General features: G+C 35.7%; 1 protein-coding gene across 4 annotated transcripts; it reads right to left on the reverse strand.

Annotated features, from left to right (window-relative positions):
- EBAG9 (estrogen receptor binding site associated, antigen, 9) lies at positions 260-27,960 on the reverse strand. Of its 4 annotated transcripts, XM_021089010.1 has the most exons (8): positions 27,716-27,904; positions 27,123-27,317; positions 15,843-15,941; positions 12,879-12,957; positions 11,969-12,127; positions 9,715-9,822; positions 5,808-5,899; positions 260-2,105 (listed from the first exon to the last, which is right to left on the reverse strand). In XM_021089010.1, exons 2-8 carry the CDS (start codon positions 27,155-27,157, stop codon positions 1,985-1,987), a joined length of 693 nt encoding a protein of 230 aa, XP_020944669.1. In that variant the 5' UTR covers positions 27,158-27,317; positions 27,716-27,904; the 3' UTR covers positions 260-1,984. The 4 variants fall into 4 exon arrangements, with proteins under 4 accessions (XP_020944669.1, XP_013843502.1, XP_001925549.2 ...); XM_013988048.2 differs by lacking the exon at positions 27,123-27,317 and having other exon boundaries at positions 27,716-27,960; XM_001925514.5 differs by having other exon boundaries at positions 27,123-27,911.

Here is a 27,977-nt window from a genome sequence, read left to right on the forward strand (position 1 = left end):
TCTAAGTAAAAATCAAAAATCAGGGAAAATAACTATTAAAAAAATAATTTAAAAAATAATTTAAAAACAAATCAAACAAAAACTAAAATCTCACACATGAAAATCATGACCAATGCAGACTTCAATACTGGTCCACTATTGGAGACAAGCAGCAAAATTTATTATACTAACAGATAAATTATCCTTTATGAACCCTCAATTTAGAGAAATCATATAGCGTTCCCATAATAACTAAAAATAAATACAAATGACAAGAGAATTTAGTATTAAAAATTTTAGTCTAATTCTGTTTAATTTGGAGTTTACTGGCAAAAACTCTAACAAACATGGTAACTGAAAATTGGGTTGGGGCTATATAACAGAAAGTTTTTACCAAAGTTAAATTTCAACTAATTTCACAACTGCATTTAATCTAGTAGCTTAAGCTAAGGACCTAGGGAGCTTATATAGTTTGTAATTTTACCAAGTAATATTACTTTAATTCAAATAAATGGAGTTCCTGTTGTGGTTCAATGGTAATGAATCCAATGCGTATCTATAAGATTTGATCCCTGTCTTGCTCAGTGGGTTAATGATCTGGCATTGCCGTGAACCACAGTGTAGCTTGAAGTCATGGCTCGGATCTGGAGTTGCTGTGGTTATGGTGTAGGCCAGCAGCTACAGCTCTGATTCGACCCCTCTCCTGGGAACTTCCACATGCTGCAACTGTGGCCCTAAAAAAAAAAAAAAAAAAAAAATTAGCAGTATTTGGCCTGCAGAGTATTTATGACTTTTTAAAAACCTAGAAAATGTTAATTTGGGGCACAACTTTTAAGAAAGTAAAAATATAAAAATTCTAAAGCCATAGAAAATCAGGCTGGATGTATTTTAATTATGGAAATAAAATTAATGAGATATTAAACTATCAAATCTACATTTTTCCTTATGAACACAGTCTGTACCTACTTCCTGAAAATTATTTCGGAGCTAGTCAACATTCAAAAATAGAAGTATTATTATTCCTATCTTGGTTTATAATTTAATGAATCAATAATGTTACCTTAGTCAACAACACAGATAACCTGCATTATGTCAGATATATAAAACTGATACAGAAATCATCTAAATGCTTTGAAATAGTAGAAACTGAAGGCTTTATGCATTTTTAAATTAATGGCTTTGGCAAGAGGAACTAGGGTACTTAAAGATACCATAACATCTTAAAATCTACAATGATGGGGAAAAACTATTAATCATAGGTTTTAAAACTCACAAGTTATAATAATGTAAAACAAATTTGCCATTTTAGCAGATTTACACCGTTTATACATGCAACATAAATTACAAATATGTATAACATTAAAATTCCATCTAAAACAAAAAATGATGTACAAAATGTTTATGATAAATAAAATTATTGCATTTAATATCATTTTCTTGAAAACCAAAATTACCAAATTTCTTAACATCATATCAAAGATGAACAATACCAATTCAAATTAGAGGAAATATATGCCAACGTCAGCTTCTGACAACAAAAATAAAAGGTTCAAGCCCTGCAAGTTTGTCTGATTCAGGTCAGGTAATCATGGCAACAAAAGAATATTTAAAATTATTTATCATTATGCATAATGAAGGAAAGCATTACAGATAGCAGAGTTCTTTCCCACCATAAAATTATTTACACCCATTTATTAAGCTAGTAGTACTAGCTTAAAGAGGTACTGATATATTCCATTTGTAATAATTCTCTTAAGCAAACAATTGTCTTATAGCTGGAGCATGTTGAAGAAAATATTGTCTCATGAGTCTGTTTTGTTCTCTGAATCTCATTCACTAAGAGTTCAAGGGACTGTGAGAGAATCCTGGATGGCCTGATGAATGTGTTAAAATCAAGCAGTGTATTTGTATTCTGAAAATACTCTTATAAGATCCACACAAATGTTGCTTGGGTTGTGGAGCTCCTATTTCTCCCACTGGCACTATGACAACTGAAGAACATTTGTTATGAAAGTTTCACACCAATTTTGTTTTGTTCCTTCTTCATTAGCCGCTGCGCTTCCTTTTCCATTTTCTTCCTTTGTTGTTCTGCTGCTCTCTTTTCCCTGTCTGCTATCTTCTGCTGCCTGAAAAGAAACGTATTTGCATTTTAATTTTTAGAAAATACCAGAGGTAAAATGGCAAGTAAATTCCAGAAACAGCACTGCCCTTTTACTATTATCAAATGTAAGTTTAAAAAGTCTTCATTCTTCTCACTGCTTTGAAAATTTCAGAGATTTTCAAAAACAGTACGTCTTTTAATTCTTGGAACATGACTTGCAAAATAAAAAAAGGTATTATCTCTGTTTTAAAAATAAGTAAAATGGGGCATCCAGGCTAAGTGAATTGCCCAAAGCCATCAGATTAAACACAAGGATTTTAAGAACCCACATCTCCTGATTCTCTTCTTCATATTATTTTCACAAAAACACTATTTCCATTAGTCCACACCTTCTTTTTGATACCATTCAGAAAAGCCTAATATTTAGGATTAAATCTTCCATTATAATAATAGTTAAAAAACAGTCAGCTAAAGGATGTCCAGAAAACAGATGTGCAGAACACATGCAAAAGGAAAATGGAAATTTAAGACTTGGCTTCTAAACAGAACTAGAAATCTATTTAAGAATTAAAATTTGACCAGCTGTGCTAATAAAGGGGCAGAAGAATGGTGGATATTTACTAATTACACATTTTGAAACACCTCTCCCGAGTCCCTCCTTAACTCCACTGATCCAGAATCACTAAACCCCTCTATCTTTATTGATTGATTTGTACGGTGAGTGGGAGTAGGAGTGGGGTGATAAAGTATGAAAAAGGAGAGGAACAGAAGTTAGTCCGGATATGAAGGTTCAGGGTATGAGAAAGTAAGTCAAGAAGCATGCAAGGCTGAGGAAGGAAGCTCAGCTACAGGGCACAGCTGGCACAAGATAGGCAACAATGGCTTATATACAGAAAAATCTAGTGTGGATTACTATATATGGGCAGTTCAAATACAGTGAGTGAAATGTATATACAATTTTCAATCACACTTATAAATGGGAGTAACCAGAGGTATAGATGAACAGAATTCAAGAAAGTAGGCTTATCTTAGGCAACATTTTAACCATCACTATCAACGAACTCAAGTTGCAAAAGAATATTAAAAAAAACCCTACTTTTCACTAGCTCTGCTCACTTTCAAGCAAAACTGGTAGTCTGAACTAAAAACATCAAAATGTCAGTAACAAAAAGAGAATTATAAAGAGTTGGCTAAGTTACAAACAAATAAGATAATCAAATTTTGACCTAGTAACTGGCTGAAATACAAACATCAACAGTTAATATTTCTGGCACAAGAGGCAACACTACTGCAGACAAAATATATTTCTCTTCCAGATACATGTCTAGAATCGCTCTACTGTACCAGAATCTTTTTCCTTAATGATATCGATCACAGTACTGGTAGTATTTAAGGTGGCAACACGGGGAGTTCCTGCTGTGGCTCAGCAGTAACGAACTCAAATAGTATCCATGAGGATGCAGGTTTGATCCTTGGCCCCACTCACTGGGTTAAGGATCCGGCGTTCTGTGAGCTGTGGTACAGGTCACAGATGCAGCTTGGATCTGACATTACTGTGGCTGTGGTATAGGCCAGCAGCTGCAGCTCCGATTCAACCCCTAGCCTGGGAACTTCCATATGCCATGGGTATGGCCCTAAAAAGACAAATAAATATTTTAAAAATATTTATTAGTTGATTTACAATGTTTTGTCAATTTCTGCTGTACAGCACAGTGACCCAGTTATACACATAAATACATTCTTTTCCTCACATTATCCTCCATCATGTTCCATCACAAGTGATTAGATCTAAACCCCTATGCTATAAAACAAATAAAGTGGCAATGGGAAGCAGGCTGGGTTAGAGAATATGGATTATGGATTCACTTTTAAAATTCTGGGGGCTGTAACAACATATAGAAGCCTCCAGGTGTCTTTGGCCCTACTTGGCAACTCGCAGAATGAAACATGTCTATTACTAACAGGCTCCCTCTCTCAAACTGTCTTGTCAAAAGCACTAAGTTTGAGTTTTTTGGTCTTGTTTTGCTCAGGATCAAGAGACACAGTTGAAAAAGGGTTTTGTAGAGTCAATGTTCAACTACTTGTGAACTCATAAACTATACAGTGCTGTCATTAAGATTAGTGGATTCAAAATGAATATACCCTTGTGGGGCTATTCCTTTATCCCTGTGGTTGATGACACCAATAATCACTAGAATTCCCCAAATGTCCTAAATATTCAGACTTCTATAGCTATGGTTTATCCAAAAGAAACAGGATGAAAAAAGAAAATAGGTTATATCTCTGATGATCCATGCAACATAAATACTGCTGTTTACAACAAATTTTATTTTATTTTAGTCTTTTTAGGGCAGCACCTGTGGCATATGAAAGTTCCCAGGTTAGGGGTCAAATCAGAGATACAGCTGTTGGCCTACACCACAGCCACAGCAATTGCAGGATCCCAGCTGCATCTGCAACCTACGCCACAGTTCCAGCAATGGTGGATCCTTAACCCACTGAGTGAGGCCAGGGATCGAACTACCATCCTCATGGATACTAGTCAGGTTTGTTACTGCTGAATCACAATGGGATTTTACATCAAATTTTACAAAATTTCCACAACAAATTTTAAAACCATTTCCTTTACACTGACTAATTATCAAACATAAACTAAATATTTAAAACACTCACAACTTTGACTTTTATAATGTGACCTGTTTCTGCAAAAAATTTAAAAAAATATGCAGAAAACAGTTAAGGGCAAAACCAAAAATAGGTCAGCCTCCCAGTTATTTAACTGCACCCTCTGCTGCTTGTTCAAGGTAACTGCAATTTATTGGTAAAGACAGGAAAGGAAAATACAAAAATGAAAGCAGTTATTTTGTTAAGATAATCAGATAAAGGGTAATTCATTTTTTTCCCAATTATAAACCAATATTTGAAAAAACAATATCACTGAACTTTATAATCTTTAAAAATGAAAAAGTATTTTAGATACATTTCAGGTCTAAATTTTCATTAGTGATGATAGTCACAGACTTTCTTAAAGTAAATTTCTTCCTATCCTTTGACTTAATGTAGTAGTAGCAAGCATTAAGTTTCTTGCTCACAAAAACAAAGAAATAAGAACATAACCAACAAAAACAAACTTGAAAACTTCTAGAATATTTTCTGTAGAATGTGCAGTAAGTTCCTGACTTACGTTACCTACCTCAGGGCTTTCAAGTATATCAGCTGAGCTACACATACAAATGTGGAGTGCAATACAAGTAATTTTCAAATATCAGTGCTATACACTGTTATATTCAAATGAGCGGTGCTGGAACCATGCTAGACTATGGGAAAATAAAACTAAAGGTATAATTTCTGACCTAGAGAACATAAACTGTTGTGATTCATATTTCATAGTAGGATATTCCAAGAGATTAGTATATTTTATAAGGGAATGATGTATAAAGCCTATAGTGCAATATGGTGTATACATGTAAAACATCTCATTCTCCATTAATTAATTATTCTTTTTATCTATAATGCTTTAAATTCTTGGTTTCCGTAAGGTTTTAATTATATAAAGTCGCATATGTAGTCTGAACTACAAAAAAGTATCCCGTAAGTTTCAATACCTAAGGTTCCAATGAGAATGAAGAAAAATGTAACATTTGGCAGAATAAAGTTTCTTGACCTTAAATGTAACATGAACAAAACCAGTTCTACTCAGGCTGCAGTGTAAATATTACTCAGATACCTCAGAACTTCTTCAGCTTGCCAGGCTGCATCTTCTTCTTCTTCCCATGCATTGGTATTTTCCTGCCAGGTATCCAAATCACCTAATTCAGGCTACAATAAAACAAAACAAAACAAAATTATGATAGTCAAAAGCCATCCTTTTTCTACTCACCAGTTAAGAAGAGTATCTTTTAAAGCATAACTCAGACCTTCTCACTGTTCTGTCTTCTCCACTTTCTTATCACATGCTACACAGGCTCAAATGATTGCCTCTGGTTTTACCTGGAAGAGGGGCTTCCTGAAACGCATGGCCTTGGTACTCAACAGTCCTGGCAAGTCCAGCTTTCTTCCTATTTTACATTTTAAAGGATACTCCTTTTATACTAACTTTTTTTTTTTTTTTTTTTTTTTGCCTACTTTAGTTTGGAATAGACAAGAGTAGAACATTTTTTTTTTTTTTTTTTTCTGTTTCTCTTTTCAGTAAGGAGGAGGAGTAGGGGTGGAGGAAAAAGAGACAGGCTGGTCTCAGACTGGATTAGAAATGCTTGACTGGACTACACTGTTCTGGGGAGACGAACTGGAAGAACCAAAGTTTCCCAACTAGCATAGTCACTTCCATTTAAGCACAAGTAATTTCTAGATTTTTCAGTGGCACTTACTGTCTGGGTCCCAAGCAAACATGATAAGTCAGGCAAAATTTACTCTTTAAAGGGCAATTTCTATATTGTGCTTCTTTTTGCCTGTCCTACTTATTTGACACCATCGGGTTGGCCACACTACCTCCCACTATTCCCCAGATCTCTAAAAGTTCACCTTTTACTTCCACAAACCAATGAAAATGCTCATCCTGGAATGTTAAGTTGGTGGGGAAAAGATTACATGCACAAAATAACTGGCACTAACCTGTGAACAGATTTATTATATTCTCGTTTGAGTACTTACACCTAAAATCGAAATAAAATGTGTTGAATTTTTCTGCTCCTAATCATAAATGAAATGCCATCTCTGTTAAAATTATCTTTAAACTATTTCTGATTATCTGTTTCATATAAATTTCTAAAAGAAAATCACCTAAATCAAAGAAAAAGGGTTTTAAAGTCACTGAGACAAAATATAAATGACTCTCTTGAAAAGTCACACCGACATATCCTCCTAACAGCAAGAGGTGGAAGTCTAGTTTCTTTGTATTTTTGTCAGTAGGAGTAGCTGATTGCCTTCTTTTCCACCTTTGCTAATATGTTAAGGTTTAAAATGTGTCTTGTTATTTTACTTTGAATTTCTTTAAGAAATAATAAGATCAAACTTGATTCTTCATGTTATCAGAATATGTCTATTTCTTATTTGCAAATTTACCCATTTTTCTACTGAGGTGTTTGACTTTTAATGTATAAAACAATTTGATATAAAAAAGGTGTAACTACTAAGCCTATTAAAAAAAGAGTGCCTGATCCTTTAGTAGAGATGGTCTTTTAAGTAAAAAAGAAAAAGCTGTAGTTGACAGATTTGCTACGTAAAACTAAATACATCTGTCCATCAAAAACTCTGAAACCAAACTATAAAGCTGATAAAAAACTGAAAAGTGTAAAACTAACAGAAAAAAAGTTAACTTCCTTAGTTTTAAAAAGAGCAATCACAACAGTTCAAATGATGAATTCCAGGAAGAATGTGCAATTTAAAGAGGAATATAATTTGTGGAATGGGCAGTAAGGTATTTTTGGTGTAGAGCACAAAGTGCAGTAAGTTCCCATTCTTTGTAGGTAATGCCCCTGTATCCTGCCTGCTTGGTAGGGAAATATCTGGGAACAGCATTGGAAACTACCTCTTCTAAACCCTGTAAGCGGTTCACATTTTTAACCTAATAATAAGCTACTACATCAGCATTATAATTACTTACAATTATGGCTAGGTGGCAAATGTATTAATTCAGTGAGAAAGCTTGAACCACTTCTCCAATATGGATCAAACATAAATGAAGTTTAAAATTCAGAAATACAAAATGAAAAACTAAATACTATGATGCCATGCTCTTTTACAGAAATTATCTGCAGTGCTATTACGCTCTCATAACATCATGTAACTTCAGAAGAGTTATCAAAATTTGTAATATTGGGAGTTCCCATTGTGGCGCAGTGGAAACGAATCTGACGAGGAACCATGAAGTTTCAGGTTTGATCCCTGGCCTCACTCAGTGGGTTAAGGACCCGGCCTTGCAGTGAGCTGTGGTGTAGGTCACAGATGCGGTTCAGATCTGGCACTGCTGTGGCTATGGTGTAGGCCAGCAGCTACAGCTCCAATTAGACTCCTAGCCTGGGAACCTCCATATGCCATGGGTGTGGCCCTAAAAAAAGACCAAAAAAAAAAATTGTAATATTTATGTGTATGAGCATTTACTTATTAGTATTGTGTCTTTCCCAATAAAATACATTCTTCTGAGTCAAGGAGTACGTATTTTGCTTACTTTCTAATATATTACCAGCACCTAGCACAGCATCTGGCATTAGCAGGAAAATTTTTGATAAATGAATTAAAACATACATATACATGGGCCTCCTGGGAAGAGGGGCCTAGGAAGTGCCTGTGAAATTTTAAAAAAAAGGTAGAAAAATAAATAGAAGTGGTGGTTTAAAACAAAGTCTGCAATGGAGCTCCCATTGTGGCTCAGTGGTTTTAGGACCCGATGTTGTCTCTGTGAAGATGCAGGTTTGATACCTGGCCTTACTCAGTGGGTTAAGGATCCAACATTGCCACAGATAAGGCAAAAGTCGCAGCTGCAGCTCTGATTCGACTCCTGGCCCAGGAACTTCCACATGCTGCAGGTGTGGCCGTAAAAAGAAAAAAATAACACTACGCAAATTTTTTGACACTCCTTCTTCAAGAGGTGGAGCTTAATTCCTCTCCCCTTGTATGTCAGCTGGATTTAGTGACTAGCTTTCAATGAATAAAATAATGTAGAGGCGGCAGTGTTTCGCTTAGAAGATTAAGTCATAAACAGGCATTTTTTCACCCCTGCATGCCTTCCACTCTTTTTCTCAGTGATCATTTGTTCTGTGAAAGTCAGTGGTTACATCATAAGGGCTACTCAAGCAGCCCTATGGCGAAGTCCATGGCAGGGAACTAAGGCTTCGTGCAGTTAAGGAACATTAATCTACCAGGCATGTAAGTGAGCCGCCTTTGAAATGAATCCTCCAATCCCAGCCAAGCCCCCAGACAGCCATAGCTTCAGCAATGACTTGCTTAGAAACTCATGAGAAACCTGAGCCAGAACCACCCAGTTTAGTCACCCCTGGATTCCTGAAACTATAAGAGATAAGAACATTTATTGTTGTCCAAACCACTAAATGCAAGGTTGTTATACAACAGTAGATAACTTATATAATCAAGCAATCAACAATTACTAATCAATAATTAATCACTCAAAACATACTTAAAAGCTGGGGTATGGGGAGGGGTTTAGGACAGGGTATGTTTTAAAAAATTCAAAGCTGATTCTGATAGCCTCCAAGACTAAAAAAGTTATATATTGTCCTCACTGCTTTTGTTCTTTAAAGTGTTGTATTTAAGTCAAATCCATTTTAAGTTAAACCCCACTTTAAATGTAAATATATTCTACTAGGGAAAAATTCATAACATACTTAAAAAAACCCTGCTTTTTAAGTTAAATTTTAGTGGTAATACCTTTAAAGGTCGTATTTTTAAATAACATTCTGTCTCTACCTTTTATGTATACAACGAACTCTGATCTTAGTATCTGATGTAATTTATAATATCAAAAGGTTAGGATTGGTAACCTCTCTTGATAGGCTAAGCCTGTTTCAAAGTCATACAAATACAAATACTATGTTCAATTCATTTTAATTTTTTTCTTCTTTAAAGAAAAGAGAAACGAAAAAGAAAAACTCTTGCCTAGATAGCATGAACATACTTACAGACTGATGAATAAAAGGCATATCTTGTGTAGCTGCTAGCCTACTAGAGAAACCTGTGCTACCATCTGGGATGCCAAAATTTAATGGTTCTCTCTTCTTAATAATGATCTGAAAGATTAATTGAAAGAGAATTACAGGAATATTTTACGCATCACACATAAAAACGGACAAATGCATTAACTGACAAAAGCATTTTATAATTATTTAAAATGTGCTACCTTTCTTCTTTTAAAATTTACAATGTAGAATTTTTTTTCCCCAAATTCTATAAAGAGCACCAAAATTCTCAGGCAACTATCACACAAATCAGTTATATTCTAAGAAAAATTACATTTCACTTTTTTCTAAAACAAATTTTCCTCTTCCTCCTTTTTTCCCTACGTTCCCTAGACTCCTAAAATATAACTAGGCATTTTTAGTCACTGTATTAAATAAGAACATGTATCAGATCCTACCAAAAGTATAACCAGTTCTCTAAGCATGTAGATATCTAGGAATACATCAACTCTTTCAGGCCTGTAGTATTAGCTTTGTAACTTAAAGCATTTTCAGGAGTTCCTGTCGTGGCCCAGTGGTTAATGAATCCGACTAGGAACCATGAGGTTGCGGTTTGATCCCTGGCCTTGCTCAGTGGGTTGCCATGAGCTGTGGTGTAGGTTGCAGATGCAGCTCGGATCCCGCGTTGCTGTGGCCCTGGCATAGGCCAGTGACTACAGCTCCGATTAAACCCCTAGCCTGGGAACCTCCATATGCCACAGAAGCAGCCCTAGAAAAGGCGAAAAAAAAAGCATTTTCATTCTAATTTAAGGTACTATTGTAATATCCTGAGTTCCTGTTAAGAGCAGCAACAGACTTTCAAAATAAAAGGTACTCATCTACTAAGAAAATAACTTAAAACTCCTTGAAAAATAAACAACTTAATGCTTTTCAGCACTGAGACATTTGGGCAATTCAACAAAAACAATTATGATTGCATATGTAAATGTTATCAGCCTTGAAAATCTAAAAATAAATGTATAGCTGAAACTGGCTGGAGGTAGAAGAGGGTGAACAACCCTGTAAGTAAATTGTGGAATAGATAATGTCTTCATTTTATGAAGTATTTATAAAAATTATTTTCTATGCTTGATTGAATAAAAAATGGAACTTTAAGAGTATTTTTTTGAAACAGAAAGACTGATGAGGTAGATTGGAATAATAACATTACAGTATTTGAAAGAGGGATAAGAGGGGAAGGATGGTATGAAATAAACCCCCATTTACCATCGTATGCAGTCAGTGGACAATATCTGTGATTGGTAGATCAAGACACAGCAATACAAGAATACTGTGTACAAATATGATAAAAAAAAAATACTAGAAGCCCAAACACAAAAAGTTCTGTGAGTGGCTGCTTCTGGGAAGTAGAATTGGTATGAAGAATGATGGGGCAGAAGTCCATTGCTTTTCATTATAAGCTTTTCTATATTCTTTGACTTAAAAAAATTTTTTTAAATGTATAAGAACTGGAGTTCTTAGCAGAAACAAATCTGACTAGTATCCATGAGGACACAGGATCTATCCCTAGCCTTGCTCAGTGGGTTAAGAATCTGGCAGTGCCATGGGCTGTGGCGTAGGTCAAATTGTTGTGGCTGTGGTGTAGGCCTGCAGCTATAGCTCCGATTTGACCCCTAGCCTGGGAACCTCCATATACTGTGGGTGCAGCCCTGAAAAAAAAAATTCTAAGTACTACATTGACAAAAAGAAAGGAAAACAGCCATTGTTCTTTCTCTAATAATTCCTTGCATCTTTAAGTGACCGTCCATATTTGACTCAAAAGGGATAAAATCAAGTGTGGATGACTATACAAACCCACAATTACTTTAAGTTCTCAGAGCCTTGCTACAGTTTTATAATGGTTATGAAACAATGAAAACTACTCAGTTTGTAGACATCACTAAACTAGGAACTCTTTTAAGGTTGGAACTGTATCTTATTCAGCTTAGTCTCCATAGCAGAGACTGGAGTCTAGAATCTGACATTGCAATAGGAGTTCTATAAATGCTTAGATACAATTTTAAAAGACTTAGGGTACAATTTACTAGATCTATATTCAAATCACTTGAGTGTATAAACTTGTTTAACATGACAGAAAACACAACTGATAATTAGAAATAGGCTTTCTAACAAATACTAAGTACACTAATTTAAATTATAGGAATCTGAAGATTTAGTTTAATTATTTAATCTCCAAAAGCACAAATCTTTAACATACTTTCTGGGTTTTCCTTATAGTTGGTGTCATGTCTTTAAAATAGTCAGGCTCAAGTTGTTCTAAAGCATTTTGTTGCGTTGCCACATTCCCATTCCCTCCTTCAATCTTTACACTTGTGGGTGCATCTTCATCCCAGGAAGTCCACTCTTCAACATCTGCCTAAATTTAAATGATCAATATTGTCAACCACAAAACAGCTACCTAATTAATGCCTCATTCATCATTTACTAGAAAAATGAGCTTTCTAAAACGCTGGTTTTCAAACCTTTCTGAAACATAAATTTTACATCACATACCAAAACTAGATCAAAAGTCTTAAAAAATACTCCTACTGTGAGTTACACAGTCTGTTCTATCCATTAAAAAACAAAACAAAACAAAATGCTTTGAAAATTGAACGGACATTAAAACTACAGTCCACAGGAGTACTGGAGCTTGCAAACTAAGCTTAACCAGGTTCACTGACTAATAAAATAATAAATAATAACATTCTTCATAGGATTTTAATAAGATAGTCTCAAACATAATATTCAAAATATCCATGATATAATCTGAAATTATTCAGCAAAGAATCAAGAAATCTCAACTTGAATGGAAAAAGTCAATCAACAGACACTAACCCCAAGATGATATAAATGTTGGAATTATCTAAGACTTTAAAATAAATTTTAAAATGTTCCAGTAGGCAACACGAAACACTCTTAAAACTAATGGAAAAAAATTAGAAAATCTCAGCAAAGAAATAGAAAATAAAAAACAAAATTAAAAATTTAGAATAAAAAAAATTAACAATAACAACAACAAAAATCCTGACAACGACTACCAATTAATTTCATGACAAACTAATGGTCTGCAATCCTGTTTGAAAAATATGGTTTTGAAACACTTATTCAACCTTTAAAAAAATTACCTGCTTAGGAACTGATGAATAATCAACTGTAGTTGGCAAAGTTATTTGGTCTCCACTTAACTTTCGTCCTCTGCCAGATCTACAAAAATGAAATCACTTATTTCGAGAACTATCAAAACAAGCATGGGTAAAAGCACTACAGACAACAAATTAGAGTCTTATAAGAGAAGGTCTTTTTCAATTTTTGAATTATTTATTTTAATAATTAACAGTTGTTTGTTAGGGTATGAAAAGAAAAAAGCATGTATCAGATGTCTTTCAAATGTTTTTTAAAATACTGGGCAGGATAATACAACTGCTTTTTGGCTGAGGACTCAGAATGACAGTCAAACTCAGGAGGAATATAAAGCCAAAAACAAAAATGCAAACAATATTCCTGAGAGCACTTGTGAATTCTATAGGTGAAGCTCTGGGATACTTAGGCTGTTTTAACCAGGGTAACCTGGCTTTTGTTTGTTTTATATAGTTGGTTTCTTGTTAAGTTACCTATTAAACTATTCAAAAGTTTGAAAATCCCTGGGTTGAACTATAAACTGTACCAAATAAGTTTTAAGAATCAGAAGGAAAAAGTACTGTATTAAACAAGATAAGCATTGTCGTTCAGTTGTTAAGAGCATGGGCTATGGAATCTGTATAAACCATGGTTTTCAATGTTACATCTATTCCTTCTGGTTAGAATTACCTACCTCTCAGCCTCAATATCCTCATCTAATTCAAACCTACTTTCGAAAGGTTGTCATAAGGATATAACTGACATTTTTTTTTTTCCTTTTTTTTTGCCTGCCCTGAGGCATTACCCTGTGGCTGCCCTGAGGAGTTCCCGGGCCAGGGATTAGATCCAAGAGGCAGCTTCGACAACACCAGCTTCAGCAACACCAGATCCTTAACCCAGCGTGGAGGGCAGGGATTGAGCCTGAGTCCCAGTGTTCCCAAGATGATGCTGATCCAGCTGCACCACAGCAGGAACTCCTTAAGTAACTTACATATTTAAAGTAATTTAAGTAATATTTAAAGTAGCTGACACTAGACTGCCTGCTATATAATGAGCCATTAAAAAATGGTAGCTATTATAAATGATTAATCACTTGCTTTATTTCAAATAATCTATAAAGCATCTGCTTAGAACCAGTTGGTAAAGTCAGCTAAGTTTAGAAATCATACTTTGTTTAAAGGATGAATAAAAAATAATTTATTAAATTTATGGTGTAAACCTGGTGTTTTAGAACATATGATCTAGGTTCCTTCTGACACTTAAGAAAAGCTTATTCTAACAAAGGGTCAGTTTTCTTTAAAATTGAATATATAATCAATTCTAAATATATTTGCATTGACAAGAGAAATTTATAGTGACATTAGAAATGTCAATATTTTTAAATCAAATGTAATATCTTATACTAAAAGTAATCTGTATTCAACAAAAGTTTTAGAAAATAACAGCTGCAAAGAGAGAAACACCTAAAATTTATCACCACTGTTAACACAACTACTTCTTTTAACCTTCAGCCTCTTGGTTATTAATACTTATTCTTATCCTGCTTTCACCTAGTTAATTTCTCACCATGCTACTTCTAACAATAAATTCAAAGCCACTTAGTCCTCAGAGTTTTAGTAGTTATGAAATGGCCATTTAGTCAGAGAATACATTTCCGAGTCTCTCTTTCAGATAGGTGGCTAAGCTCTGGACAGGAGGCTGTTAACAAAATTGTAGGCAACTTCTAAATCATGCCCACTAAAAAAAGAGCTGACTACCCTGCATTTCCTCCTTTACTCTACCCTATTCTCACTGTGTTGGTACCTTTTTCACAGTACCCCTAAGCCAAAAGAAATACCTAACAGTTCCATTATTAATTAGGCCCAAACAATTCAATACTTATGGATGTCCTCTCCACTTAGTAGCCACTAGAAAAAAAAAAAAATTCATGAATTTAAAGAAAAAATATTTTTATTTCATTCTTTAATGGCCACAACTACTTATTAGGGAAATGATGTGCCTACTGGATATGGAAGAGCTTCTCAATACTTGAAATCAGATTAGAAACCATCATTCTCATTTTCTGTTCCATGTGAATTTTGGTTCAGTACTTGCTTTTAATTACAACCTAAAATCCTAGCTTTGCAAAGATAGGTCACCACAAATACAAGCAAGCAAAAACTTATCTCAAACATTCAAGAACATCATCCAAATCAACACTGCAGGATCTAATAGTGCAAATGTGAACTGCCTTGAGCCAACAGTTTGTACAGTGTTTAATACAAGTGGACTATCACATTCACTGTGTTTTACTGGAAAATTTAAAGTATCTTATGGTACCCCTGTGAGTGGTAATATGAGCCCTGAAGCACCTTAGCATACAGTTTAGGAACTACAACTCTATGATATGGCAGTATGACAAAACAGAAGGAATCTGAGTCTCTGAATGACTTACTGAAGCACAAGGACCTATCTACCTGGGACTACCTGTACATTCTGGAATATTATTTAAGAGATAGAAAAAACAAACAATTTTGTTTGGGGTTTCTCTGTTCAAGTTTTTTTTTAATATAAAAATAATACTCATGATGTAGTACGTAAAGAAATACTTAATTCCACCTATCTCAAAACATCTTGATAATAAAACAATTATGTACATAAAATCTTTCTGATGACTGTAATACCGAAAGTTAGTTTGCTTATCTCTGAAATTATATAGTACCAAGGATGTCATTTTAAGGAAAGATATAAGAATCTGAATGAATGAAACGAATTGAACCTCTACTTTCTATATTTGAAAAAATATATAAAGTAAATAAAAATCTGAAAAAAAGTATATTTTTATTAGTATTGTTTTACTAGAGATTAATGAAATGAATGCTACGATCAAGATATTTAGCTTAAATATAGTATCTCTGCCTTTCTGTAATTATGAAGGTATCTAAAATCAGCAAGAAGATAACCAGATCAATTTGAACATAAAATTTGTTTACCTGCATATTAATCTTTTTAGGAATGAGAATACTGTTGCTAGGCAGGTACAAACTTTAAATAACCGAAACTGTGTGATAGCCATGGTGGGAATCAAAAACCTGTTGAAAAAAGCACAAAAATAAATGCATCAAGGTGATTTCATAAGCTATACTCATGTTCTAAAGTCAGCCTGAAAAGTACTATTAGGAACTGTAAAAATCAGACATATCTTTTACTTTCCTTTAGAAAGCACAAATATAACACAGTAAATTTTAAATGTAAATCATCCTGAAAAGAAAGTTTTGAAGCGCTTTCAATAACTGAGTGGAAAAAATCTTTTCAAAATATTCTGAATGATTTTTTAAAAGTAATTGTACTTAAATTATCTGTTTATATTTCTAATAAAAATGAAAAATCAAAAAGTATAAAACAGTATATATTGTCTTCTATACCTTTTGAAATTTGAATCATAGGAACATTAATAGTACTATTCGAAATGTCTTTTTTTTTTTTTTCTTTCTGTGACCATACTGCGGCATATGGAAGTTCCCAGGTCAGGGGTCAAACTGGAACTGCAGCTGGAATCTACCACAGCCACGGCAATATCAGATCCAAGCTGTATCTGTGACCTATGCTGCAGTTTGCAGTAATGCCAGATCCTTAACCCACTGAGTGAGGCCAGGTAAGGAACTGCATCCTCACAGACATCAGGTCATTAACCTGCTGAGCCACAAGGGGAACTCCCAAAGAATCTTTAAATTTTTAACTTCTAGGTAGATACATTTTATCATATCCATTTTGTAGCTGAAGAAATTGAGAGGAAAAATACTTAAGGCACATAGCTAGTAAACTGAACATAACTATAGAGCTTACCTAGTCCAGTGATTCATATATTTAAAGAAATAATGATAACTGGAGTCACCCTTAGTAAATCAATTAAATCATATTTTCTAAGGGGTAAAGTCTAATTATAGCTAATAAACTAAAAGAGAGAATAAAAAATACTCAAAAGGAAAGGCAGCAGAAAATAAAGGAGAACAAATATTAGATGGGACAACAAATAGAAAGATGATAGAATTAAACCCAATGAGATCAATAATCTCATTAAATGCAAATTTAAAGCCACAGATGGCTAGGCTTGATTAAAAAAGCAATTAGGAGTTCCTGTCATGGCTCAGTGGAAACGAATCTGACTAGCATCCATGAGGTCACAAGTTTGATCCCTGATCTCACTCAGTGGGTTAAGGATCCAGCATTGCCATGGCTGTGGCATAGGCCAGCAGCAATAGCTCTGATTCGACCCCTAGCCTGGGAACTTCCATATGCCACAGGTATGGCCCTAAAAAGACAAAAATAAATTAATAAATAATAAATAAAGCAATTATATCATTATATGCTGCCTATTAAAAATGTATTTTAGGAATTCCAGTCATGGCTCAGTGGTTAATGAACCTGACTAGCATCCATGAGGATGGGTTAAGGATCCGGTGTTGCCGTGAGCTGTGGTGTAGGTCACAGATGCAGCTCGGATCCTGTGTTGCTGTGGCTCTGGTGTAGGCCAGTGGCTATAACTCTGAATGGACCCCTAGCCTGGGAATCTCCATATGCTGTGGGTGCAGCCCTAAAAAAACAACAACAAAAATTAATTTAAAAAAAAAAGTGTACTTTAAATGTAAAAACATAAATAGGTTAAAAGCAAAAGGATAAGGGGAAAATATGCCATGCTAACACTATAAAGTGACTATTTTAGTGCAGAAAGTAGATTTTAGGGAAAATAATATTAACAGGCATAAAAGTATTCATTTCATAATGATAAAGAGGTTAGTTAATCAAAAGTACGTAACAATCTAAAATATGTATGTCCCTAATAGGGAGTTCCCATCGTGGCTCAGTGGTTAATGAACCTGACTAGTATCCATGAGGACATGGGTTTGATCCCTGGCCTCACTCAGTGGGTTAAGGATCTGAAGTTGCTGTGAGCTGTGGTGTAGGTTGCAGAGGCAGCTCAGATCCCGTGCTGTGGTAGAGGCCGGCAGCTACAGCTCTGATTCGACCCCTAGCTTGGGAACCTCCATGTGCCACAAGTATGGCCCTAAAAATATATATATGCCTATAACCTGTTGAAAAAAGCACAAAAATAAATGCATTAAGGTGATTTCATAAGCTATACTCGTGTTCTAAAGTCAGCTTGAAAAGTTGCCATTATATATATATATGCCATTATATATATATATGCCAATATCATGAACAACAAGTGACATTACTAGAGAGTCTAGAAATGAAGAGGATAAGAACTTTATACTAATATTTGATAAATGAGATGAAATGGGCAGTTCCTTGAAAAAAACAAATTATACAGAAGCACAGCATGAATAAATAACATGAAAATTTCTTAATTTATTAAAGAAACTGAATTTGTAGTTAAAAATCCCCCTAGCCCAGATGGCTTCATCAGTCAATTCTACCAAATGCTTATAAGGCAATACCAATTCTACAACAAACTGCCAGAAAACTGAAGGAGAGGGATTACTTACCAATACATTCTTTGAGGCTAGCATTACACATTACACATTATACTAATCAGACCAAAGACATTACCAGAAAAATGGAGATTAATATTTTATGAAACAGACCCAAAACTTAAAAATTCACAACCAGCTAGATATAGAACTTCTTCAACCTGATCAAGGACATCTATGAAAAGTCAATAGTAAATGAGACTTAATGGTGAAAAACTAGACACCTCCTACCTAGGATAATGAACAACAAAAGCACATTTGCTTTCATCACGTCTACTCAACATTGTAGCAGAGCTTCTAGCCAGTGCAATCAAACAAGAAAAGAAAATAAAAGGCATTCAGATTGGAAAGGAAAAAGAAAAGCCTCTCTACATAGGAAATTCAATGGAACCTATAATCAACTGTATTTTTACTTGTTAGCAACAATCACAAATTGAAATTAAAAAAAATATTTAGGAGTTCCCGTCGTGGCGCAGTGGTTAACGAATCCGACTAGGAACAATGAGGTTGTGGGTTCGGTCCCTGCCCTTGCTCAGTGGGTTAACGATCCGGCGTTGCCGTGAGCTGTGGTGTAGGTTGCAGACGCGGCTCGGATCCCGTGTTGCTGGGGCTCTGGCGTAGGCCGGTGGCTGCAGCTCCGATTGGAACCCTAGCCTGGGAACCTCCATATGCCGCGGGAGCGGCCCAAGAAATAGCAACAACAACAACAACAACAAGACAAAAAGACAAAAAAAAAAAAAAAAAACCAAAATAAAAAAAAAAATATTTATAAGAATATGGAAAATATAAAATACTTAGGGATAAATCTAATGAAAGCCTTGTATACTGGAAACTATAAAATACCTGTTAAGAGAAATTAAAAGATCCTCATTAACGTAAAAAGTTCTTTCAGGACTCAAAAAGTTGATACTGTTAAGATAAAAAACTCCCCAAACTTAACTACAGATTCAATGAAATCCCAATCAAAAATCTCAAAAAGCAACCTCTTCCCTCTACAACTTGACAAGCTAGCTTTAACATTCATATAGAGGAGTTCCCACTGTGGCACAATGGGTTAAGAATCTGACTGCAGTGCCTTGGGTCACTGTGGAGGCGAGGGTTCCTTCCCTGGCCCAGCAGAGGGCACAGTGAGTTAAAGGATCCAGTGTTACCACAGCTGTGGTGTAGGTCACAGTTGCAGCTTTGATTCAATCCCTGGCCCAGGAACTTCCGTATCTGTGGGAGCAGCCATAAAAATAAAAAAATAAAATTCATATTGAAATGCAAGGGACTTTTAACAATTAAAACAATGTTAAAAAGGAATAAAGTAAAAGGGCTAATACTACCTGATTTCAAGATTGGTATAAAGCTATAGTAATCAAAATGGTGTAGTACTGGAGTCAAGATTGATAAATAGATCAACGGAACAGAATGTAAGTTACAGAAATAGACCCACAAAATATGAACAACTGAAATTTGATGCAGATGTGAAAGTCATTCAGTGGAGAAAGGATAGTCTTTTTTGACAAATAATGCTAGAAAAACTGGATATCCATATGCCAAAAAACCCTACAAAAACAAAAAACTTCAATCTATATTTCACACCATTTAAAAAAGTAGTCAAAATGGATCCTAAACCTAAATACAAAACCTAAACTACAAAACTTCTAGAAAAATAAAACTGGACAAAATCTTTGTCACCTGGGTTATGTAAAGATTTTTTTAGATGTGACACCAAAAGCAAAATCCATAAGATAAAAAAAAAGGATAAAGTGGGCTTCACTGAAATTAAAAACTTGTAATCTACTGGGAAAAGAATCTGAAAGAGAATGGATGTGTGAGTATGTATAACTGAATCACTTTGTTGTATAGCAGAAATTATCACAACATTGTAAATAGCTATACTTCAAAAAAATTTTTTAAATGAAAAAACATTAAGAACATGATTCAAAACACCTTTAAGGGAACAAAAAGACAAGCCACAGATTGGAAGAAAATCTTTGCAAAGTATTGATCTGACAAAGGACTTGTATGCAGAATATGTTAGGACCTCTCGAAATTCAATAAGGAAACAACACAATTTTTAAAAATGGGCAAAAAGTGTGAACACTTAAAAGAAGGTATACAATGGTAAATAAGTACATGAAACAATGGTCAACATCTTTCATCATTAAAGAAATGCAAATTAAAAATACACTTAAAAGAAGTTCCTGTCCTGGTGCAGTGAAAACAAATCTGACTAGGAACCACCAGGTTTTGGGTTCAGTCCCTGGCCTTGATCAGTGGGTTAGGGATCCGGTGTTGCCACGGGCTGTGGTGTGGGTCGCAGAGGAGGCTTGGATCTGGCGTTGCCATGGCTCTGGCGTAGGCCAGTGGCAACAGCTCTGATTGGACCCCTAGCCTGGGAACCTCCATATGCCGCGGGTGTGGCCCTCAAAAGCCAAAAAAAAGAAGAGAAAAAAACTTAAAAAAACCACTACACACATATTAGAATGACTCAAATTAAAAATACCAAGTACTGTTAAGGATATAGAGCAACTATAACTCTCATACACTGGTAGTGGGAAGGTAAAATAGTACAGCTATTTTGGAAAACAACTGGCAGTTTCTTACAAAGTTAAACAAACATGTACCATATGACCATTCTCTCTTAGGAATTTATCCAAAGTAAATGAAAGCATACAGCCATACAAAAACATACTGTTTTTGAATAGCAGCTTTATTTTTAATAGTGCCAAACTGGGAAAAACCCAAATATACATCAACAGGTGAGTGAATAAACACACTGTGGTATATACACATGAAAGAATACTAACCAGTAATAAAAAACAATGAACTACTATTGCAAGCAATAGCATGGATATGTCTCAAAATAATTATACTGAATGAAAGAAGCCAGACCAAAAAAAAGAATATATACTATATGATCCCACTTATTTAAAAAAACTCTAGGTAATACAAAAAAATTTATAGTTATGAAAAATAGGTCAGTGGTGCCCTGGGATGGGGCAGGAAGGGGTGGGAAGTATGGATTACAAAGGAGCATGAGTAAATACTTTTCAAAGTCCTGGGTATACCTACAATTTTTACTGTGGTGATGGCTTCACAGGTATGTATATATTCATCAAAACTGATAAAATTTTATATTTTAAATAGATGCAAATTATTCTATGTCAATTTAGCTCAAAAACCTAGTAAAAACAATCTATTCCAATATTACTTTTTAAAAAAATATTATGTCACTTATGAAAGTTTTCAGATTCTGGTTAGAATCTTAAAAGAAGTAATTGATACTATTTTTTTCTTTTTTTTTTTTTTTGCCACAGCCACAGCATGTGGAAGTTCCTAGGCCAGAGATCAAATATGAGCTGCAGCTGTGACCTACAGCAATACCAGATCTTTAACCCACTACATCAGGCTGGGGATCAAACCTGTGCTGCTGCAGAGACAACGCCAGGTCCTTAACCTGATGCGCCACAGCAGGAACTCCCACCATTATCTTGAATTAATTTTAACTCCTTCTAATAGGAAACTAGTCAATTAGTGACAAGAAACATACTACAGAATTTCCCTAGGAATAGAACTCTGATTTCACAATAGCATTTCAACATACCGTAATAGTTAACTCTTCTAACACAGGCTTTCTTCTTGGTGCTTTACATGTAATAACTCATTTAATGCTCAGAACAACACTATGAAGGACTTAAGGCAAGTACTATTTTATCCCTGTTTTACATAGGGAAACCAAGGCACAGAGGGATTAAGACACAAAGCTGTTAAGTTACAGAAGTGGAACTTGAGTGCTAGCTTTGGCAGCACCTATACTAAAACTGGAATGAAACAGAGAAGATTAGCATGGCCCCTGCGCATGGATGACACGAAAGTTCATGAAGCGTTCCATATTAAAAAAAAAAAAAAGTGGAACTTGAAACCAGGGAGTCTGGTTCTAAGGCTTGAGTCCTGAAAGATGACACTCATACTGCTCCCCCTGATTAAATCAAAAGATATGATTCCATATAAAAGAAATGCTAGGGAATTGGGAACCACTTAAAGCCATACAACCTCAGGATAAGAAATTCTCAAAAATGATAAAAAAGGTATTATTTTGCTAGCCTTTTAAAAACAGTACTATTTTCAAATATTTCTTTATGTATTATAGTCACCTATACCATCTATATGTACTACACATATTATCCTAACAGTCACTAACTTAAATATTTCTTAAAATGAGTTTTGGAATACATTAGACTTAAATATATTAAGTAGTCATAAATTTCCTCATTCAGAGTCGCAAAATAAATACACAAGAGGGAAAAGGAACCTAAAATTTGTTAATTCATGAAATGGTCATTTCTCCACTGTAGAGAGAGTAGATCACATGTTAAGTTATAAGAAATTACAGGTATAAACACACACACAGAGGAATGATGTTTCTGACAATGCAATTTTATGTTTTAGCTTTTCCTCAGCTTTTATTTATCAAAGGAGTAAAATTACTTAGTAAGCATTTGGAATCATGATTCTTATATTGGAATAATTTGAATATATCAATACATCATCCAACCTTTTAGTTTTCTCAACCAGCAAACTAAGATACACTGAAATTAACTTTTCTGCTCAATGTGAGGCAAGAAGCTAATAAAAAGGTCACAACTAAAACTCATCTTACTCCTGGTCCATTAGGAACAACTTTCCAAGCAATCATTACTGTCAGTTAATACCAATATATGAAGTAGAGTGATTCCATAAAACAAAAAAAGGAAAATATAATTTGATATTTTTTCCCAAAATAGAAAACAAACAGTATATCTGGATTTCAGTTCTATACATATTTAAAAAGGAATAAGAAGTAACTTAATTATCATGAGCCAAATTAAAAGGACAGCTGTATGTCCCATCTAATCAAAATTAAAATGCTGATTTGTTTTTTAAAATTAATATACATGAGTATAAGCAATAAAATTTATAAATATACTATAAATATTAAAATCTCACTGGAAGTTCCTGCTGTGGCACAACAGGATTAGCGGCATCTCTGGAACACTAGCATACAAATTTAATCCTCAGCCCAGCACAGTGGGTTAAGGATCTTGAGTTGCTGTAGCTGAAACATAGGTCTCAACTGTGAATATGATTCCCAGCGCAGGAGCTCCATATGCCTTGAGATGACCAAAAAATAAAAAAACTCCCTGGATAAATACATTATCACTGTACTAATAATGTGCTATTTCAAAATATATTTCACGTAGATTAAAGCAGAGAGGACTATTTTATTTTTATTACTAGATATAACCTCCTAAAGTCTTGAAAATAGCATGTAATAGTTTTCTCAACTAGTAAGATATTACATTGAGTAGGTTAAAAATTATACAGCAAATAAGAGTGGTCACCTCCAAAAGGGGGATGGTATGAGGGAACTAAGATCTATACCTCAATCTGAGTAGTAGCAACATTAGTATGCTTTACTGTATATACACTGCCTGTGTGTTATACCTTAATGTAAAATTTCAAAACATAAATAATAAAAACAAATCAAAATCAGAAAGCAAGGAAAACACAGTTAACTTTTGCAGTACCTAGTTCTAACAGCTCTGTAGAGCCACTAACACTACTGCCTTCTAAACAGAGCAAAATACTTTCTACTTCTAGGGTTAGAAGGGTAAAAGGGCAAGTGGACTCTTTAGAGTAACAGAGTTCCAAAAGGCTCTCTTTTAGCAATGCGCATGCATTCTGTGCATGTGCAGGCTGTCTCGTCATATGAACTGAAAGATTTTCTGAATGCCTATGCTTGAAGTCAGTCTATTAATTGAGAGAATGAAAAAAAGTGACTCTAAAAGAAATGAACAAACTAAATATTAAGAATTTCACTGTTTAACTTAAATACTTCTGTCAGGAGTTCCCGCCATGGCTCAGGGCAAACAAATCCGACTCCTTATCCATGAGGAGGCAGGTTCAATCCCTGGCCTTGCTCAGTGGTTTAAGGATCTGGTGTTGCCATGAGCTGTGGTGTAGGTCACAGACAAGGTTCAGATCCTGGGTTGCTGTGGCTGTGGTATAGGCCAGTGGTGTAGCCCTGATTTGACCCCTAGCCTGGGAACTTCCATATGCCACAGGTGTGGCCCTAAAAAGACAAAAAAAAAAAAAAAAAAAAAACAACAACAACAAAAAAACAAACTTCAGTCAAAAGCATCCCCAATCATCAGCAATTTACTAGTATTCAAATAATGCAGTAACTTTGACCACTTTCTTTCACCCCCTTACATGCAAACTGCCAAAAACACCTTATTCTGTTTTCTAATACTACTCATATCTTCCCCAATTCCACTGCAATCTCCCTAGCATAAGCCTTTATTAGTTCTTGCTGAACTACTGCAAAGTCCTAATTCCAACATTTTTCTCTTGCTGCACTTTTACTTTTTATTTTGCACAGTAATTATTTCTACATACCTTATTCATCCTTCCCTTGAGCATCTAATTCACCTGTTACCTCCAGTTATCATTTGCAAAATAAGACCTGAAAACAAGGTTTGATTGCTTTATTGTGAGTAGAATGAGCTGAACAATTAAGATGATGAATAAGAGCTTGATTTTTAAAGCTGATTTGTCAAGAATAAAACTCTTAACCAAAATAAAACAAACTCCCCTAAATGAAGATTTAGGCTACATTTTAAGACATAAATAAACAAACAAACAAAAAAGATAGCTAGGAAAGAAACTATAGAGTATGTAGCACTAGAGGAGAAGGGGACAGAGTTGAGGAGATACTCTATCAGGATGTTTTGAAGGGAGAGGACATTTAATAGAGAAGGACGGAGATAAGGATTTACTCAAATGCAGAGAATAAATTCCATAGAAAGCCTTGGTAGTAATGGTCAGCATCCTGCCACAAATAGTGCTGTCAGTGTTCAATAAGTATTTGTCAATTTGAATGACTTCAATGGTAACTAAAAATAAAATTTAAAATTTTGTTCCAGCACTAAATCTATTATGGCCAGCAGAATAGAATTCTCTCCCTAGCAATAAAGAATATCCTCATGCTGTGGAAAATTTGCTTTAGTGATTAATGAAAGAGAAAAACGAATATTCATTGATCAGCTACTATGTGCCAAGCACTAAGTATTATTTCACTTAACCCATAAAACCATCTTATGAGATATTACTATTCTCATTTCATAGAATTGAAGCACAGAAAGTAAGCCTATGTTTCCATGTACCCTCACCCAAAGATCTAGATTCAAACCTAGGTCTATGTAATTCAAAAGCCAAGAATACCTCACTAATAATAAATTTCCTGGTAATTCAGTCACGGTATTATAATTTCCAAGATAAATTACTATCCAGTTGCACTGAACCCTAGTGAAAATGTAATCAAGTTAACTACCAAGCAACACTTTGAATTTTTATCAATTACACTGATTTGAAGGCAGGAATATTCTTTGAGACCCATATTTACTTAATGCTCCAATTCAATTCACTATATATATATATATATATATATATATATACACATAGATATATTTAGCACCTACTATGTAACAGGTACTGCCCTGGGTGATAGGAAACGCAACCAACAGAGAAAACCTGTGTTTGCTGCTCAATGGTCATAAGCACTACAAGGGACTACACTACAAGGGCAGGAGGACCCCCATCAATTTTGCTTAGTTTGGTATTTCTAGGCCTTAGCCATGCCAAGCACTAAGTAAGCATGTAAGTACTCAAATATTTACTGAATGAAGGGAAAATGTCATTCCTTGAGCGATAAGTTCTAGACATTGTATGTTCTATGGCCTTACTGGAATCCTAAAAACGAAAAAGGTAAGTTTCACTATTCCCATTTAACAGATGAGGCTGACCTCAATTGCTAATGATGCCCAGATTCACTCACCCAGAATTTAAAGAGACCCCTAAATGCAAAAGCCCAGGCTCTTCTCATACCACATATCATTTAAGAAGCCTCTTCTTTAATTTTACATTCAGTGCCTCACTTGATTTTTGAAATGCTCTCTAGATCACCAATCTGAGAAGTACACATCTTAAACTACTGCATTTTAACTGCTTCAAAGTACTTTCTAGAACTGAGAAATGCTAATATAATAAAACTTCCTTAAAAATTACTACAAAAACACAAAAACTTTACATATAGCAGAAGTAAGGTTCAGAACCATGAAGCAACCTAATCTCAGGCCTTCTGGACAAACTACGTCTCTAGGAAATCAACAGTAATGATAGTTTGGCTATGTCAAGTGAAAAAGATTCACCTAAAATTTTAAAGAATGCTGCATTTGAAACGGAAAGATTAAATTTATCTTTCTTCTGTATCATTCCATGTAAACTGTGCATCTTTTGAGTACAGTTCCTACATCACAATTCCTTAAATAAACCAAACCAAGGTCTATGTTGTTACATACCAAATAGGTCATTCACTGCTGTATCTTTAAAACGTATTTTTGATTTTGAAAATGTTGAAACACCATACTATCTGATCCAATACAGATTATCCTCAAATTAAGCTTGTAACTCTCTGAGGTAAGCGAAGGTGTATTACAAGCCTCCAAAAATAAAATCTACCCAAACTCACTTAAATTTGAAAAAGCTGACTTCGGCAGCGGCAAGTGAAGGGGAACTAGAAGTAGAATGTGAGAGAGGGTTGTAAAGTCGGAACACCGGATCATCTCTGACAACTCAGTCAGGCCCTCAATACGTGACACCACTGAGGCTCTTACAAAGGCAGAGAAAAGTCTCCTGAAAGATTCAAACGTAAGGAGTTTTAGAACCAAAATGCTTTAACTTCAGATTACCCACCTGAAATTGTCTGATGAAAAAAAAAAAAAAATCATGCCCACTGTACAGATGAGAAAAGTGACAGGAGCGATTTCAGGTTACACAATCCGACGCCATGCGCACCGCCTTTTGTGAAACGCTCTTAATTGCTCCTAGTGGGTGCCCAGAAGGCTGGGAGTAGGGTTTTGAAAAAATCTGCCAGGGAAGGAGCAAGGCCTGTAGAGGAAGGGCAGGAAGAACGGGAAAATTTCCCTGTGGAGGGCAGATTTAGGGGCTCCGGGGTTTCTGGGCCGGCGCACCGCAGGCCAGTCCCCCACGCGTGAGCGTGGCATGGTGAGGGCTGCGCGCCAGCGGCCGCTTCGGGTCGCGATTCCCTCACCCCAGAGGTCAACCTGACCCGGAAACAGTACCCCAGAGTTGCAGCCGGCTAGGGTGGGGGGAAACTGGGCGGAGGGGCGAAAGGGAGGAGGAAGGACGCGAAGTGCAGGGCAGAAAGGAGGGCTAACCCAGGAAGGGCAAAGGACACTCCCCCTCCCCCAGGGCCCGGGTCAGAATCGGGGTGAGGGTGGGGGAGGGAAGCCCCTCGCGGGAGCGCGCGAGCCGCACACACTCACCTGCCCCTCCCCCTCCCCGCCCGCCCGGCGGAGGCTCCGAGCTGCCGCGGGCCGCGCGCGCACACAAGGCGCGCGCACGCGCGCTGCCGATCTCTTCCTCGAGCTCGCGCTCCTGCCGTTCAGTCCCAGTCCCGCTCATTCAAAGCCGGGCGCGCGCTCCGTCTCTGGCGCCGTTGCCGCCTTGCAACTGCCATAGCCGCCCCCTCCTTGGGAAACCCTCCCCCTGTCCCACCCCTGCCCCTCCTTCTTTGCCCTCTAAGGC

This window comes from Sus scrofa, chromosome 4 (genome assembly GCF_000003025.6).
Source record: "Sus scrofa isolate TJ Tabasco breed Duroc chromosome 4, Sscrofa11.1, whole genome shotgun sequence".
Lineage (NCBI taxonomy): Eukaryota > Metazoa > Chordata > Mammalia > Artiodactyla > Suidae > Sus > Sus scrofa.

Bases quoted from the DNA above. Each gene is read 5' to 3' on its own strand.
- EBAG9 (XM_001925514.5), bottom strand. From the start codon at position 27,157: ATGATTTTTTTTTTTTTTTCATCAGACAATTTCAG. The intron at 12,958-15,842 runs GTAAACAAATTT...TCATTTTTGTAG, and splicing joins CTAAAAAGATTAATATGCAG to ATCTGGCAGAGGACGAAAGT. The intron at 9,823-11,968 runs GTATGTTAAAGA...TTAATCTTTCAG, and splicing joins CTATAAGGAAAACCCAGAAA to ATCATTATTAAGAAGAGAGA.